Source organism: Tachypleus tridentatus, chromosome 6 (assembly GCF_004210375.1).
Source record: "Tachypleus tridentatus isolate NWPU-2018 chromosome 6, ASM421037v1, whole genome shotgun sequence".
Classification (NCBI taxonomy): domain Eukaryota; kingdom Metazoa; phylum Arthropoda; class Merostomata; order Xiphosura; family Limulidae; genus Tachypleus; species Tachypleus tridentatus.
The window spans coordinates 103373965-103392817 of record NC_134830.1 but is presented as its reverse complement, the minus strand read 5'-3'; the positions used below and the strand labels follow the sequence as shown (position 1 = coordinate 103392817).

General features: G+C 31.8%; 1 protein-coding gene across 8 annotated transcripts; it reads left to right on the top strand.

Annotated features, from left to right (window-relative positions):
* The first annotated feature begins 264 nt into the window (after positions 1–264).
* Positions 265–12686, top strand: LOC143253219 (uncharacterized). 8 transcript variants are annotated; one of them, XM_076506690.1, is made up of 7 exons: positions 265–420; positions 1100–1283; positions 4808–4876; positions 5383–5442; positions 9256–9459; positions 9963–9999; positions 12269–12448. In XM_076506690.1, the coding sequence occupies exons 1-7, from the start codon at positions 385–387 to the stop codon at positions 12306–12308; spliced, it is 630 nt and encodes a 209-aa protein (XP_076362805.1). In that variant the 5' UTR covers positions 265–384; the 3' UTR covers positions 12309–12448. The 8 variants fall into 8 exon arrangements, with proteins under 8 accessions (XP_076362805.1, XP_076362808.1, XP_076362804.1 ...); XM_076506693.1 differs by having other exon boundaries at positions 9256–9448; positions 12269–12405; XM_076506689.1 differs by lacking the exon at positions 9963–9999 and having other exon boundaries at positions 9328–9459; positions 12269–12686.
* Positions 12687–18853: the final 6167 nt, after the last annotated feature.

Sequence of the window (18853 nt, the reverse complement as noted above, 5' to 3'; positions counted from 1 at the left end):
AATCCTAGTTCAAGGTCGATGGAACAAGATATTATTTGTCCAAGTGTTTGTATATTTAATTTATCTAGCTGATATCTATCAAAGAACACGTATTACAACAGTTACCAAAATATCCAAATAATCTATTAGCACCTATCAATCGTATTTGATATAATTTTAGTCGTTTCTAAAAATCCTTATCTAAGTAAGTGTAACGTGGAAGTATAAAGGTAACTGATAATACAAATAACTACATGGATCCTTATCGTTATGTCGTTATCACCGACACAGAAATTTCTCTTTATTTAGAAGGTGAAAAGAAAAAAAGCGTAAATGTTGTTAGCTAGTTACGATGGACAGAATTTACAGATGCCTTTTTAAAGCACATTTGCCCAAAGAATAGAGATGGCTATAGATGTAGGTCATATAATGCCAACCACAGTAAGTACCTTACTGTTTTACTTACTACAGGCGGAAGAAAAGCCATCATATTATTCTCCATTCTTTTTTTTTAACTTGGTTGTTTTTATTGTTAAAAGAATGTTAAGGCAGTTGCATTATTTTCCTTCGAGTAAACCACGTATGTCGTTCTTGTAGCGGTAACTCTCTTAAATTGATATATGATCAAAAGAACTGAATAAAATACAAATTAAACAAAACAATTAGTTCTAAAACCTCCATGCTTTCTCGAAATTTACTGTGTTTCTGATCTTTACAGTTTAATTCAATTAATTTTTTATTTTCTAAATCTGCTAAATTAAGCTTTCCATGTAAATGTAATAAAACGTATCCTGCTCAATATTTACAAACGGAAAGTATCTATTCCAATAATTACTATAACCAGCGAAATTCAATTTGTAAGATGTAAACATAACAACCACTGATGCTTCATTTGTGATGTCCTCCCAGTGGCATGTCTGCGAATAAAGCACAGTTAGCCTATTGTGTATCTTTGTGCTTAATTCCAAACAAATCTTTTGTGATAATTCTATTCTCCAGTACATCTAAATGTCAAGTTAACTTTTAATTAAGTGACTTGTATACATATTTACTTCAAAATAATTATGATATCAAACTGGAAAACTGGGAAGTTTATGAGTACAAGAACTTTCCTTACCAGGAAGAGACAGAAGCAGGAACGATAGAAAAAATTAGAATAACTTCAATAAAAGTATCTGAAAACCTAGCAAGTGAAGAAAATATTAAACTCCACGAAATGGAAATAGCAGACACAAAACGCAATGAAAATAGGAAAACAACGAGAAAGCGTTTATTAAAGATACGTGATGAGGTCGATGTAAACGGTGAGTGGATAAACAGTATTGAGAAGTATCTGTTTAGATTTAAGTTCATCTTGCTGAGAAGAAAATGTATCAAAGCTCGAAATGCTGTTTGTGATCTTACTAACAGAAATGGATATGTCAATGAGAAATTTATTTTTAAATATTTACAAGTTGTTCAAAAGTAGGGTACATTAGTCTTAACACGCTTTTTACTTCGGCTTAATTAACGTGTAAAAAAAGACTAAAATAGAAACTTCAATGATAGTTATGTCAGTTTTTAGCTAGTGCTTTTATTAAAACGTGCGCATTTTTAAAATCTTAAATGACTGATTATGGAGATAAAATAATTCTCACATTTTTGTCAAACCCAAATAATTTCTCTTTATGTTTATTTTTCATTATATATTTATATTAAGTTTCGTTATAGTCTTTCCAGTTTCTCTCAAATATTTACTGAAAATTAGTGGTGGCAATAATAACTTTCTATATAAATTATTTAAGAAAGCTTTTGTCTCGGTTAATAAAAATGAGAGTTATGTTTTCAGTTTTTTTGCGAAACGTATTGTTTCCCTTGTAATATCGAAGACTAAACTTATTAAATGTATCAAAACCAAGCATCATCAACTCACAGAAACGATAACTAGGTATAATGTACGTTGCATGAAGCTGCCACTTTAAGTTGTTTTGATGAAGATTTAAGTCGGTAAATGCACCTGATTTAGATTAGTTTTGTTTTGTTTTTTATTTGTGTAAAGCAGTGTTAACAACGTTAATATGTTTTAAGGCTGACATAACATTCTGTGGATACTTTTGAAGAATGAACAATTCTAATTTCGTAACAACATAAGTTAGATTAATCACACAACCAACTAATCACTTGAAATGCATTCTGATATTTCTTTATTTTGTTGTGTTAAAACTTCATTTTCGTTCCTGTAAAATGTAAAGCAAAATACTGACAATTCTAACACCTGTATCCGTTTGTCGAAACTCGAAATTAACCACTTGTTTTCCTTGACGTCAGTGGTTACGGCGCTTTATAATTACTTTTCCTTCACTTTGGTAAGTTACGACAGAAAGTGTTCGTACACCTGTGTCGTGAGTACTTTTTTCCTCATAACTTAAAAAGTTTCATGATCATAATAATGAAAGTACAGTGTATTATAAATATTATACTAACACACATCTACATTTATTTTTGTGTAAATTGAACGACAAATAAACTCTTTATATACAAATAACCAAATATAGGAAGGGCAGAAAGTGTTCGTGCGTCTACTTTAATGGTCAGTTGTGTAGCCTTTCAAGTGAATTACTTGGCGCAATCTCTCCTCATCGCCCTCCATGATCGTTTGACAGTACTTGACTGGTATTTTCTTCCATTTGCCTTTACAGAAGGCCTCCAACTCTTGCAGGTTTTTCGGATGACGCTGATGAACTGTGGTCTTCAACTCATGCCAAACGTTTTCAATTGGGTTGAGACTGGGTACTGTGATGGCCACTCCAGAACGAGGCCCGGTATGATCAAGTGTGTTAAGGCGTTCGACTCATAATCCGAGGGTCGAATCCCGGTTGCACCAAACATGCTCGCCTTTTCAGCCGTGGGAGAGTTATAATGAGAGATATAAGTACCTAATATATCAACGTACTCTTCTTTTTTCATGATTGCGTTGACGCGGTGAAGTCTGCCTACACCAGAATAGCTGAAGGAACCCCATAGCATGATCGAGCCACATCCGTGTTTAACTATAAAGACGGTGTTCCTTGGAAGATTTCGTTCCCCCTTCTTATGGAAAATATAGCGAACATCATTGTGGCCGAAAAGCTGGATTTTAGTCTCGTCTGACCAAAGAATACTCTTCCAATAGGTAAAGATTTATCTATATGCTTTCTTGCATACCTCAATCGTGCTTCTAAATAAACAGGCTTTAAATATGGAGTTCTACGAGAACGGCATGTTTCGAATCCAGAAGAGCGTAACATGTTCGTAACTGTAGAGGTACTTACTTCAACCCCAGTTTCCCTTACCAGTTTCTGTATGTCATTACCTGTTAAACGAGGGTTCCTACTAACTTCTCTGAGAACCTTCCTCTTGGTTCTCTGTGGAATTTTGGTGGGGTGTCTGGAACGAGGGAGGTTAGCAGTTGATCTTGTAAGCTTAAGCTTGACAATTATGCTTTGAACAGTAGATTTCGGCAATTAAGTTGTGTAGCAATACTGGAAAGAGACACACGAGACTTGTATTGTACAATAATTCGGTTTCTTAAATCGCTCGACAGTTGTTTCCTGTTCGCCATGATGACCAAGCTAAATTGCCGAGTAAATGTTTTGCTGGCTAAATTCCAATAATTATGAACCCAGTGTCTAGTTTGGAATGGTATAATGTAGTTTATTTGCCAAACTAAACAAATTTTGTCGGGAATATCAGTTTTTTTCACACGTTGATGAATTGTAGGAACACTTTTTGCTCCTCCTATTTTTGGATATTTGTTTATAAACAGTTTATTTGTCGTTTAATTTACATAAACATTTGTGTAGATGTGTGTTAGTATAATATTTATAATGGATAATACGTCTATTAGCCTAATCGTGATACTTTTTAAGTTATGAGCAAAAAACTACTCGGGACGCAGGGGTACAAACACTTGATGTCGTAACTGTATTTAAGCCCGCCATGTCCAGGTTAATAAGGCACTCGACTCGTAATATGAGGATCGCAGCTTCGAATTCCCATCACATCAAACATGCTCGCACTTTTAGCCGTGGGAGCGTTATAATGTGACACTCAATCCCACTATTCGTTGATAAAATAGTAGTCCAAGAGTTGGGTGTGGATGGTAATGACTAGCTGCCTTCCCTCTAATCTTACACTGCTAAATTAAAAACGGCTAGCGCAGTTAGCCTTCGTGTAACATTGCGCGAAATTCAAACCAAACTTAGGTATTTAGCCCATCTATATTGACAGTACTGTTGCTAAGTGGAGATTTATAGTTCTAAGTATGAGTTCGTAACGGGAAACTTTATTCACTTACATTAGGAAAAAAGTTGATACTATTTAGTTTCCATATAAGTTTGTTCTCTAGTTTTTTTCACACGTAAAAGGTTCTACATATGTATGTCGAGATAAGTTTTTGACTAAAAGTACCAAAATATGTAAACTAAAACAAATAGATCTTATCAACAGAAAACGTGATAAAACTACATGTGTTTAGTTACATAGCGATAACCATAACCGCTAATAGGGGTTAAAATCTATCTCGATAGAAAACAAGCCAACAGACGTTTTCATATTAAAACTGCTAGTGAACTTTGATTAGTTTTTGTGATAGCTTGTGTTTAGCCATAATAATGTACGATTTTATAACGCTACTTTAACGCATTATTAACATTTTTATCAACTTTGAAAGAATAAGCAATTTAAATAAATTATTAAAATGAAATTTTCACATTTTTTTAAAATTATAATTAAACAGTGCACACGAGTTTATGAAATTGACATACTTAAATGATTTTATAAGTGTTTAATAAATGTCCAATCATTTTAGTTACCCACACTTTTTCCGGACTTTGCTACAGATGCTGCTACTGGTTCGGTTTAGCTTTCCTGGCTTTCAGTAAGTTTTTTAAAATATTTTATTTTAAAATTAATCACTTGTTTTCCTATCTGATCTTCGTTTCTTTGTTATTTTATCTGGAAGTTACACATGAAGTTGAGCCTTAAAGACACCTGAGACTAGGGCAATTCCCTAGTCATTAAGTTTTTGCACTTTGAGCAGAACAAGCATGTTGTTTTGAAAGAAAGTCAGGGTGAATATATGTTTTCGAGTGGTGTAAAAAAGGCTTAGTATATTAAGGATACTTTGTAGAATTTTCTTTTAATTCACATAAGAAATCTGAAAACAAATTCATTGAGACAGTTTATTTACTTTCCAGATTACATGACTGATAATCACATGCCTTACATGCATAACACTTATTAAATTGTTATAGTTCAGTTTCTTTAAACTTCTAAATACTTGTTATTTGATTTATTTCATTAAATGATTAAATGTTAATTGCAGTTATATACATATACAAGATGTTTTATTTTAAGATATTTGTAATTAATTTATTTTAATAGTTGGTGGTACTATTGCTGTTGGTATCTTGTACGGTTTGCAGATATCTATGATAATTATAGGTAAGTTTGCAAAGCAAACAATACTAAAAGATAACTTGATTTAAGATGCTTCACAAGATATATTTTCAGTATGTTTTCATTCCTTAAATATCTAAGTTTTTATCACCAGCTAATGAATGAGAAGGAAGTATTTTGTTTTACTACTCTATGGACTTTCATAGCTTATAATGTTACATCCATGATTTCGATATCCTGTGTTAGAACGTTAGTAAGGCTCTTATGTAACACAGAGCGTAGACCAAACAAACTACACAATATAGAAAATTTGTAAATAAATGTTACTCATAGTATAAAATTAAGAATTAATTGCATGATAACTGTAGAAACCTTCGCAGAGAAATAATACCAGTTATAATAGTATAACTATTTGTACGAAAGAATACTTTGTTTCACGAAAAAGGAACAATAACTACAATAAGAAGAAAACTTAGAAGATTTGTCTTCATTAGTGATAATAAATTGTACGTAACTTTTTCAGATGTTATTTACAAATGAATTTGTAATACAACAGACCACTCTTATATCTGGTGTGTCACTACTTTGTTTTTATATTTAGTTATACACGTATTATTAACACATAACCCAAGATTTGTTAAAAGGCCAATAAATATAGCTTAAGAATCTTGCCATTTTAATTAATAATAAACAAATGAAGCTTCAACAAATGTTCTATAACAGAAGAGTTCATCTTGTTTTCTACTTTTAAAAGTGACGTGCCATTTTTCTCTGAATAAAAGTACTAGTTGAAAACATAAAAGTATTATCCAGTGCCTTAATGACTTACAACTATCAAATATAGCATTATTTGTAGAGCGTCGTCTTACCATCTGTTTTGTTTTAATTTTATTTGGTTTTTAGGCCACAAAATGTCTTTATTGGCCTTTAATTCTTAACAAACCAAAAGACTCCTGATAGAACTGCATCCTAGTTATATTTCTCTTTTCCTGGACACGTACTTTGTGTTCTTCTAAGTGAACTTGATTTGAAAGCTTCTCTTGGGATAGTATGATCATAAGTTCATATTTAGCCATCTGAGGGAGATGAAAGTAAACAGTCAAGATGCCGACTGAGGAAAGAGTAAAAGTGCTTCTATTAACAGGTGTTCCTTCATGATCTGGTCAAGATTATGGCGGGAACCCAGTTGGCATGCATGATTTTGTTTTTATTCTAAACGTTTTAAGATTTTAAAAGTTGGTTTTTAAATAGCTTTACACGTAAAAATTGTACTTGCCGTACCAAGATAACAGTAAGTCTATTTCTAAGTGGTGCTATGGGGAGAAATACGAATAATAATGTGTGTAATACGTACTTTTAGGTTTATGCAAACAAGTTAAATATTATGAAGTGACAGGTGTCTATGTACCTTATAAGATAACACTTGTTAGAATGCTAATACGTATTATAAAGTGTTAGTGACGGCGACATAGCGAAAAATATATTAGTTACTGTTATTTGTTATAGTCAGAAGACGTATGCTCCGAAGTGCCATGCCAAAGTTTTGGTTTTGCAAGGATTTGATAAAAGTGTTTATAATGAAGAAGCTGAGGGCAAAAGATATAAAAAAGTAAAAAAGGATAAAGAAACACCTGACAGTAGATTCTTGTTGAAGTACTGGTGCCTGGTCATCTCATCTATCATCGCAGTGTTCTAGTACATGTACTTTATCCCCATAGGTTTTCATTGAACAACATGTCCTTATTTATGTTTATTCTTATGGAAGTTTGGTAAACGCTTTTCATCACAAATGGCAGTTCATTCTAAGCCAGGTTAAGGATTCAGGTTGTTAGTTTTTACGAAATATTGGTTTCTTGTGAGGTCTGCGAGGCTCACTGTGTTTCACCTTTCATTGAATATGCGTTTGAAACACGTTTATTGTAAAATGTTATAGTACGCTTGGAATATTTTTCTATTATTTCTCTCAATCTAACTGCAATAATAAACAAGCCAGCTTTCTAATACGTGGAAACATCTGGAGAGTTTTTCATACTGAAGCAATAATAAAAATGCTTCTCGTCTCATGGTAATTGTAGTGCGTATGGCCGATACATTGGATGATACTGAAACCAGTTTTATAAGCTTGCATGCTCGAATTTGTTTGTGCGTGGAAATTTTGGTTTTAGCCTTTCTAGCCGGACCTTCGAAAAGACAGTCTCAATAGACTAAACACGTTTTCTTCTGGAGAATGGCTTAAGTTTTTATCTCTAATATACAATATTTGAGTGAAGGAAAAAGTAAATAAACTAAACTAATATGCCAACTTGGTACCTGTCAGAATACAGAACAAAACACATGGGAAGACTAATTTCACCAAACAAGTTCTAATTAATATGCAGTTAGAACCACACTGGCCGACATGGCCAGGTGGTTAGGGTGATCGACTAGAAATCTTAGGGTTTCGAGTTCGAATCCTTGTTATGCCAATAGGAGCGTTATAAAGTGTCGATCAATCCCACTATTCGTTGGTAAAAGATTAGCTGAAGAGTTAGCGGTGGGTAGTGATAACTAACTGCTTTCACTCTAGTCTTACAAAAAATGCTAAATTAGGGACGGCTGACACAGATTGCCCTCGTGTATCTTTGTGCGAAATTCAAACTCAACCTTTCACATTTTCAGTTTCCTTAATCATTTGTATGATTACGAGGATTTTTCTACCATAAGTAATGAACTAAAGGATCAATTATCGTAGATTTGGTAACGAAAACCAGTTTTTGTCTTCCTCAAAAACAATTCCCTTCTTGTTTCATAAAGACTAGCGAAGTTTATAGACTTAGAAATTTATATTTATTTGTTATACCTAATTAGAGCAAGATGTTGTGTCGATATTAAGGCACATCACATGAATGCGCTAATGTATCTAACCTTTTGCAACAGAGAGTAAATAAATATTGTTAAAAGGTTAGTAAGAGGTGAGAAATTTATTCTCCTGAAGCAACAAATAGTAAGCCTAAAGCAGAACTTTAGTGAGGGTTTTAATTGAACCGTTTCCTATCCATTATAAGAAAAGGAAAAACCTATTCAAATCTGAAGATTATCATCCTGTAACAAAAGCCTAAACAAAATCCTACTTTTACTATTGATATTGGCATTTCTCGTCAGAGGTTGTATTGTAAACAGCTTAAAATCTATCCGAATATGCAGCAGTTTACCATAATTGTTCGAAGAAAATTTATATTGGAGATTTTCCAGAATTCACAATCCGCCGAATTGTTCTTGAGTTCTTGTTTTATTAGTACTTTTGTTTTGCATAAGATATTAAATTATTCATTAATAGTTTATTCGTTTTTAATTTTATTCGATATAACGAAAATGTTTTCTTCGTTAAGGCATTTCACGTAATTCCAAACATAGAGTTTATTACCGTAAAAGTTATATAAATAATCAATAGACAATTTTTAAAATTTTGAAAGGAGATGTAAGACGGTCAAACCGCACATGTCATATTTACAAGGTAAGATTGATGTGAAAAGAGAATTTCTAATTGTTATAAAGGAGTTCCAAAAATATCTTTTCAACTAAACTTTTTACAAATTCACAATCAGTTTATTTTGAGAACTAATTAGTAGAGAGTAAAATGCAATAAACAAAACACACTAAGATTTACTCTATAAATAAGTTCAAGGGTATAATGTCTCGTATTCCACCTATTGAAAATTGTGAGTTGAAACATAACTCAACAAAGTGACATGGACTGTAATGATGTGGTGAAGCTTTAAAATAGTCTTAACAAAAATGTGCTAATCCTCTATTTTTTAAATCACATATAATTTTATTTGACAAGATCTTTTCATTGAGTTAAAATATTGGAAATTTTAGGTACTATCCACAGAAACAATTGCCCTGTCCAACCCTGCATTCCCGCTTATATGATTACTTCTGGGTGTTTAGGTGTTGTAGGCGTCTGGATAGGTATCACCCGTCAAGTCATGGAGAAAAGGGGCAAAAAAAGAATAGTAGTATTTATTCACAAATTCATTCTGGTTTCTTCAGTCTTCATCATTCTACCTTGGTATGTTGTGGGTGAGTGTGTGTATTTGTTTGTCTCTCTCTCTGTCTTAAGTATGTAGAGAGGTTAGTGTATTAAATATTAACATAATTATTTTTATATTTTTTATTAATGTTTGTATAAGTATCATAATAGAAATAAGATATCATATTCCTGTGAGTGGTTAAGAGAAAGGTCTTATATCAGATTATACAACTGTAATATCAAATAATATGAAGAACTAACGTTTTATCTTTCTCCAAACACAAATGATTAATACTTATCTAATGAGTTAGTATTATACAGAAGAAAGTTTTGTTATCTAATAAAACTGTTACTTATTCTATTTCTAGACAGCTTATTACCGATAAACTATTAATTACCTTTGTATCTAGAAGGATAAATTACCATACTTTCAATTGGGATTTGTTAATATATTTACTGGATTATCGGCGTAAATATACATTTTTTTAATAACATGATGTATGCAAATTTCAACAAATTTTGAAAGCATTTAATTTGTGTTTGTTTCTTATAGCAAAGCCATATAGGACTATCTGTTCAGCCCACCGAAGGTAATCGAACCCCTGATTTTAACGTTATAAATCTGGAGACATACCGCTGTACTAGCGGGGGGCAGCATTTTAAACTACAAAGCTTGCATTATTTGCATTAATGAAGCCCAACATTAGTTCAGATAATAGCTATATTGCTGTTATCAGATTAAACCTTTATGGAAAATGTCTAATATAATGATAGGTTAAGATTTTATAAACTTGAAACAATCTAGCGTGTATTTTAAACTATCACTGTAGTTATTATTACCCTATATTAATTATTATTATTAATTATTACCCTATTATAATCCACGTTGTGTGTGATTTTTTTTTGTCTGCAAATTCCTCTAGCAGTTTTACAGGTAGAAGAACCAAATTTAGTACACAGATCAAAGGCGTCCCAGCAGTGTATCAAATTTATAATTAAGGAGTTTCAGCGGGGATAAAACTCCACTGAAAGGTTACCCAAGCATGATAAAATGTTTGGAAGAAGGCTGCATAGTAACTAAACACTAATTTGGCGTCAGAGATTGTGTTCCTGATCCCTATGTGGATTCTAGGGATACCATTTTTGGAACTGTTGCAAAACTTAGAGGGAGTAAATTAACATACGTGTTAAGAACCTCATGTTGTTGTTGTCGTTGTTTCTGGTACAGACTCCTCTTGGCGTGGCCATAATAGTAAAGGGGGTAATGGAAGAGTTTGATCGGTAATTTTATGCCTCTCTGAATCAGCAGAGAGCGGATATTTGATGTAAGTAAATGTAAAACATGTTAGTATACAATGAAGTGGTATTATTGTAAAATTTTTAGGTTATGTACACCATAATATTTTATAAAATTGTTTATTTTATTATTTTATGATAAAACTCTTTCATTGAGTATACATCAATAAATGGTTCATAGGAAGTAAGGAAACAAAATGGAAAATCATAAGAAATTTTCAGTAATTATTATGGATTAAAACATATCAAAGTACCTATCTGATGAAATTTTTTATGACAAAAGGGTAAATTTACAAAATCCACGGTGTGTAAAGAAAAGGAAACCACAAGAAAAACGACAAAAACTCCACGAAAACATTGAACTACTAGCAGAACGAGAAGCATTGTGGACGATTTTTCAGATCATGTCACTGATCAGTTATCTCGTATCATGATATTCTAATATAATGTTGTAAAGATACATAGAAAAACATGATAAATAAACATTTGCTTACTATGATAAAAATTAGGCAAATTGTTTCATGTGTTCCAGCTACAATATGACGAGTAATCTTAAGACGTTTTTATAACTCGGGGAGCGTGAAAATATAATACTTTGCATAAGAAAGTTTAGTGAGCAATAAAACATAGTTTAAATAAATGTTAGAAAAATTGGCTTTCGTAATTTTTGCTTAGTAACCAAAAACATCGATAAACGTAAAAGCATTGTTAAGTTTAGTATTTTATGATATTAACTTACTTAGAAAAATCCAAACAATACGATTGTTAAAGCATTTTACTGTTAATAAGCTTAGTAGTAATCGGAAGCTTCAAACTAGTTCCTTTTCTAGCTTGTGAATATTTCACTACATATATGTTACGGTATGGAACTGTTACGTTATATCGCCTATCCGTGTTTTAGATTTTGTTTAACATTCTTATACTTGTATTTATTATACTTGTTGTATGATATACATGACAAAGTACTACTGATTTAAGCTGTCCAATGTGAAATTGTGCAGAAACATGCATGAAGCGAATGCACACTAACAAACACATTGAAGTAAGTACAACACTCGGTTGTACATTATTACGAAAACGATATACCTGATATGTTGTGGCATCTTTTGTCATCCTGCGTTATATGTGCTTAAAGTTTAATAAATACCAACATTGAAAATGAAACGCCATTTGCCTTTAAATTCCAAGCGGGTACAATTCACGCCTAAATTTATGTACAACTTATAGAAAGATGACACTTTGAATGGTTATGAAGCAAATTTAGTGTTAATTTTATTTAGTGATATTACAGTTGAATCTCAATATTTTCATATTCACTGGTAAAAAATGTCTTTGTTAATAGATCAGTGGTGAGGTGTATTTTGTTAGTAATACTTTTTATCTCACATACATCAATGATAGTTTTATTCCATTACAAGAAAAGAATCCTACCCTTTATAATTAGCTAAATAAAGAACAAACATTCTCCTGTTTTACTTGTACATTGGTTTAGCTATTATTACGCAGTTTAATATTTTTTATTTAAAAGCTTCGTTTCAAATAAGCTATATTTTCATATTTCAGGATGCGTTTGGCTTTATCACACTTACGAACCAGAGTATGAAGACAAGTCCAGCCCTGATTACTGCCATAAATCTCTTTATCTCTTCGCTTTCTTTTTTCAGTCGATTTTATTCATGTTCATTTGTCTTCTAATTCTCTTGGAGATGGTGTTTCGTTTTATTAAATTCTATAGATTATTTAAAAATCAATAATTACCTACTTCTAGTTGTAACAGATTTGACCGATATTTGAACGGAAAAAGTTACAATAGTGTTTCCAAACAGAAAATGTGAATCATGTTGACTAAGGACAAACTGATTACCATGATTAAGTTTTCATGTTAGCTAATTGTGAAACAGGAAAATTAGTTTTATTAAGTCTGTATTGTGCATCTCATTATTTCGAGTTATAAAGATATGAAATGTATTTTCATACGAAATATTTTGTGATAAAATGTGTCTTAATATTTGTTTCAATGATTCTTTTTTCTGGCTCGCGATATTGAAGCAATATTTAAAATAACATTGAAATGACTTTTTATTGGTATTTATAGGTGCTTCTTGAACTTTATTTGAAGAAAAACGTCATTGTTTGTGTACAATGTAGTTTCCACGTACGTTTGGTATCTTAGTCTCAAAATAATGCAATATGTTCTCATTAGACATAAGCTCTTTTTAGAACGTAACATTGGTTTAGATTTCGCGCAAAGCTACACGAGGACGATCTGCGCTAACCGTCCCAAATTTAGCAGTGAAGACTAGTTATAACGCCACTCACGGCTAAAAGGACGAGTATGTTTAGCATGACGGGGATTCGATCGCGCGACCGTCGAACATTTTATCCAACTGGTCATGCCAAGCCCGTAATATTGGTCAATGATTTAGTAAATTAATGCATAGAAAGAATTAAAAGTTTTTTTTTTTTCAGGAGTATATGATGAAACATGTATTTTTATAAATTACGTTTTAAAAATTGTAAGACTTACAACTAATTTTCAGTACGGTGTACTCTCTGATACTTGAATATATAAACACGTCGACTGTCATGGTCTGCGTTATTTGATGCTTGACTTTATACTAAAACGAACAAATATAAACCTTCAAAATAGCAATTTCAGTGTCCGGGCATGACCAGGTGGTTAAAAAGTTCGATTCGCACTCCGAGAAGCATGGGTTCGAATCTTTGTTCCACCAATAGTGTTTACCTTATTAGCCGTGAAGGTATTATAATGTACTATGACTCCCACCATTCTTTAGTAAAAGAGTAGCTCAAGAGTTGGCGGTGGGTAATGATGACTACTTGCGAAATTTACAACAAAGGTTTTCGTATAGAACTTTGTGTGTAAGTTATATTTTTCAACACATACAGTGACACTCTATCTCAGTTAATTTACATACAGTCAATTATCAATAAATTTTCAACTTTATAAACTGTACTTAAATTGCTTAAAAAACAACTGATATGTAAATATTTTAATGTTCACAAAGGAACCTTGTGTACTACTTCTTTAGTCGGGTTTAAAATATACCTCAGAAATCATATCATAATTTAATTTTACATCAGCAGCTTCTTAGAACTTAAAGTTTGTTTGTAGCTTTTACAACGAGTTAACTGTGTTGTGCTAGCAGCAGAGATCGAATTCCTTCCCAAACATATATGGATAATGACTTATTATACTGTTTACATCATTATAAGAAGTTCTATAGCAAGAGCAAGTAAAACTCGTAACCGTTTGATAAGACGAGGGAAAGGGGTTGTCCTTCGCTTTGGATGTACGGATGGTTCGTCTTGTTGAACTAAATAAAATGTAGTGCCGCAATTAGTAACTAATACGTAAAGGAATCAGAAAGATTGAATAATGAAGAAGGCTTGGCTTTATCTGTACGAGTTGTTACTTTTAGGCGTAGTTAAGATCAAAATAATTATTATAGTCTTCAGAATTCAGAAAGCTCAGTATAAAATAAAATAAAATAAAATATTTTGTACATAAATATATTTTTTTGTTTACAGTTTTAGACAGATTTCTCTTCATTGGAAAGTTTCTATATCATCCTGCTCATTACAGACGTGGTTTATATTAGTAATAATAAATTTGAAACACGTACAACGAGTAGTTAGACTTCGGAAAAGAGCCCACAAATTAACAAAGCTTTCTCTTTTGTAAACGGCATCAAAAGAGTTGCAAGGGTTCATGATACCACAGGCAGCACGTGTACAGTTCTATGTTTAACTCGAATTTTGGATTAGAAATATCCAAAGAACAATTCTAATAATCATTGAAAGTCACAGTTAATCAACGTAATTTGACAAAAGTCAGATACGCCACAATAAAACACAAATAATGCATTTTTCTTTTATATAACAGAGTTTCTAAGACTTTTACCATCCACCTTGTGTTAATAGAATACAATAATTCATAAGACTCAAAATGATTATGCAGATGCATTGTAGAAGAATTTCTAAAAGATCTAAACGAGTTATACAAGTCATTCTGATGCTTATATCCAGTTACCATCATCAAAATATACTTTTGGCATAGTTATCGATAATAACGACGTAATATTTATTACACTGTTTTTTGTACAAGCACAACAACACACTGAAGAAATATAACGTCTATTTTGTGATCTAAGATACCTGCAATTTACCAACCATTTTAAATAACCCCTAGAACTACACATTGAAATGCAGATAATAAGTGATAGATATTATAATATATCCTTACCTCTTCCCCTTCTATTCAGATTGAAATATGAAGTAATAATCATTTTTATATGAATTATCTTGAAACCTTATCTTTGAAAACACAACGGACGTATTAACATAAAAGAGTTCGATTGAATTTATAACTTAATTGAAAATTGCACTACTAGTTGTTTATATATTTTGTAGACAACTTTTCTTATGATATTACTTTTAAATATCCATAATTTTATTTTTCAAATATGAGTATGTGTCTTTATGGCATACTAGAATATTTTTAAACATACATGATTACCAATAAATGATCTACGTTTGTCTCTTTTATACGTAATAAGAGTTTCGCTTCAGTAAAAAAACAGAACAAAAGAAAACTTTGTTACCGATAAGAATAAAATTATATATATTACAATTTCAAACAGCCTGAAACTAATACCTTAGATTTATAATTTAAATAAATGCCGACATGTATCCATGTTATATTTTGCATCAAGATCGATACACACTTTTCTTTTTAATACAAATAGTAATACAATTTACAATAACGATTATTATAAACAACGATCTATGTATCAAAGTTTAAATACTTTCAAACATTATCAAGCCTTCTTTCTGGTTTGGAATTTCTTTGATGCCTTATCTTGGATTCACGATGAGCGAGTTCATTTCGAGATGATGCAGGTACAATTCACTTAACAGTGAATTTTAGTGAACAGACGGGAATTTCGCAATACAGATTTAACAGTATAAAGTTATGTACATTTCTAAATATAGATCTGACTGAAAAAAATATCAGTATTAAAATAGATATATGATAGTAAGTCAGTCACAAAACGAATCGTTTTAATTAAAATCGGATCACATCTTGCTATGCTTAAAATGTTGACAACCACTGGTCATAGATTTTTCCATACTAATAGCGACGTGAGAATCTTATCATTCCTTCTTGAACTCATGAGAAACACACCGCAAGTACATAATCGGTTAACAGACCGCATGATCGTTATGGTCATGGTCGTTACCGGATAGCATTTTTTTACACTGGCTGAAACCAGGAACTTGCGAACGCAAGTAAAAAAGGGTTCACCGCTGCGAAAAGTTTTCGATACTTATTGACAATATTTACATTACTCCAGAAGTTGCTGAAGGTTGGATTTTTGAACAGTGATTTAGCTTCGAGATCCACGGAAAGTTCAATGAATTCATTTTGTAAATTAGATTCAATAATTACCTTTTTTATTTCTGAATCAAATGACGTAACAATCCAGTCAGGTACGTGCATTTTCTCCAAGTTCTCAAAACGCACTTTAAAGTTTTCACTCAATTTTCAAGGTGTTATATATATATATATCCAAGTCATGAAATAATTTGGTCTTAATCTTCCAGTTACAGTAAGTTTGAAAACTACTGAAAATCTCCTCGTAGCAATGAAGACTTAAAAAGGCCTATTTTGACTTGGAAGTCTTAAGAAGATTGTTCGGGTTTGAATAATTGTTACATCTTTACCTTGCAGACGGGTCTGTACATTATTAAATTTCGAATATAGGTATGCAAATAGAATAGATTATTCTTATTTTTTTCAACTCATCACATAGAAAGGAATCCACGTCTGTAATAAACTCCACGGTTGAGTGATACAATTCGACAAACCTTTGCAAGCAAATACCTCTTTACAGCCACCTCACTTGAGTATGCTATAGTAACTGGTTCACCAATTTATCATTTTTTACACAGCTTAGCAAACAGTCGCGAATTAAGTGGATGTACTTTATTCATTTATATGATGTACACCTTTAGAGTATCATGCAATTCGTCACTAAGATTTTCTTGCCACAAGGTAGTGCCTGTGTAATACACAGTGAATAGCATGCACATCGGGAACCTTTTCCTTAAGAAAGGTAGCAAATCCTCTGTAATAGCCAACCATTGAAGGTACGTCATCTGTGGCAACCATAATTTTATTGCTGAGTGGAATATTGTGCTTGTTTAAATATTCCTCCAAGCATTGAAAAATCGTCACCTCTTTTGCATCACCTTTAAGATATCTTGCGAACAAAAACTCGTCAATAATTTCTTTTTGAATATCGCTAAAACACCTCACATGAGCCATGAAAATGTTTGAACTACCAAAAGTTGATTCATCAAGATGTATGGAAAAGATGCCAAAGATTTTTCCATATCTTTAACCATCTCAACAACATTGAACTGTATTAGAAATTAAAGACAAGCATTTTAAAATTGGACCACAGTCTATTTTCATAACAGTTTTAATTACTTCTTTAATTGATGGTATTATAATCTCCTCTGCAATAGTATACGGTTTTCCTTTCTTTGCTATACTGAAAGAAATATTATATGATGTCCTTAACCCTCCTTCAATATCACCTGAACAGGCGCTTTCATAAATGACATTACAGTTGGCCCATTTCTAAAATTGTAGAAGATTCTCTAGTGTAACAATCAGCAATGTACTGTGCGTGTAAGTAAAATATTGTTGCCAACTGAACTTCAAGAACCTGACCTACAGTTTATAAATCGACGCAACAAGAGACAGTTTTCATAATACTGTTGGTTTGTTATAGTTCGTATACTATAAAACTCAAAAGCTACAACTGCGATAAATGCTTATCAATTGGAAAACTACAAGTAATTCACCAGGAACGCTTATGGAATTTGAACATTATAAACCATTCAATTTCAGTGAATTAACTTTGGACGTTAGTATTTCTACAAGATCATTAGATGTATTTGTGAAAAAAAAAGCTTATAATCGGTGTGAGGCTAATCAATAATAGAAAGCTAGCTACTTTTATCAACTCAGAATTACATCATTTATCGTGAACTGGCGATAATATATTCAGTTCCAGATCACATAGAAGACGTAATACTCTTTGTAAGTTTGTAAAACGTTTGTATACAAACCATGATTTCTAATAATCATTATTATAAATTGTAATGTTGTTAGTATATTAAAATATATTTGTGGTAAGAAAGGAAGAAAACCGTGTATACATGTGGACATTCAATTAACTTCTAAGTTCAAACTTTTGGTTATCTGAAATCGTAATACGTAACAAAATACATCAAAATCTCGTTCGAGATAAATTATAATACGTAACACTATATAATATATAGATTTTTTTCATATTGTGGCTTCTGTTATTTGTACAGAATACTCACTGAAGAATTACGGTTTTCCCTTTTCTAGGATCTTTCACGATATAAGATAAAATGGTGTGATTTATATCCAGCAACTTAGCACTAGGTCAACGTTTCAGGAAATAACTGATGAAAAACTTCCTTGGATTTATATATTGAACAATTTCATACTGAGTTTGATGTGATATCTAACTAAACATTAACTATTAGCTCCACATGCATATTTTGTGATTTTTTATTACAGTTACAGTATAAAAATAATACTTAGTAATTAATTTTATAAGGAATAAAAATAATAAAATTACACTTAGTAATTGTTTCTAATGGATGAACAATGGAATTAACAAGACGTTAAACTTTACAAATTAATAGCATAAAAATTCAAAAGAAATAGCGAAATCGACTGTAGCCTATTTCTTCATGAATAACATATAAAAGTAGAGCACAGCTGTGATACTTTCAGGTAGGAGCAGAAAGGTTTCAAGGAAGAAGGACAAACCATAGTCTAAATCTTGAATCTGAGGATAGCCACAAAAATTGTAAATAATATGGTAAACAATTATACCTTTTTCCCGTATATTGCTTCAAAGCATTTGACTGTGTCTTACATAAAAAGAAAGGGGAAGCAATGAAAGAAAGGCCTTTTTCAGACATATGATTTGTCTTATAAACAAAATATAGTAAGGGTATGATGTCAACGGTGACATCTAGCAATAGGATTACAAAATGACATGAAATTCATCAGGG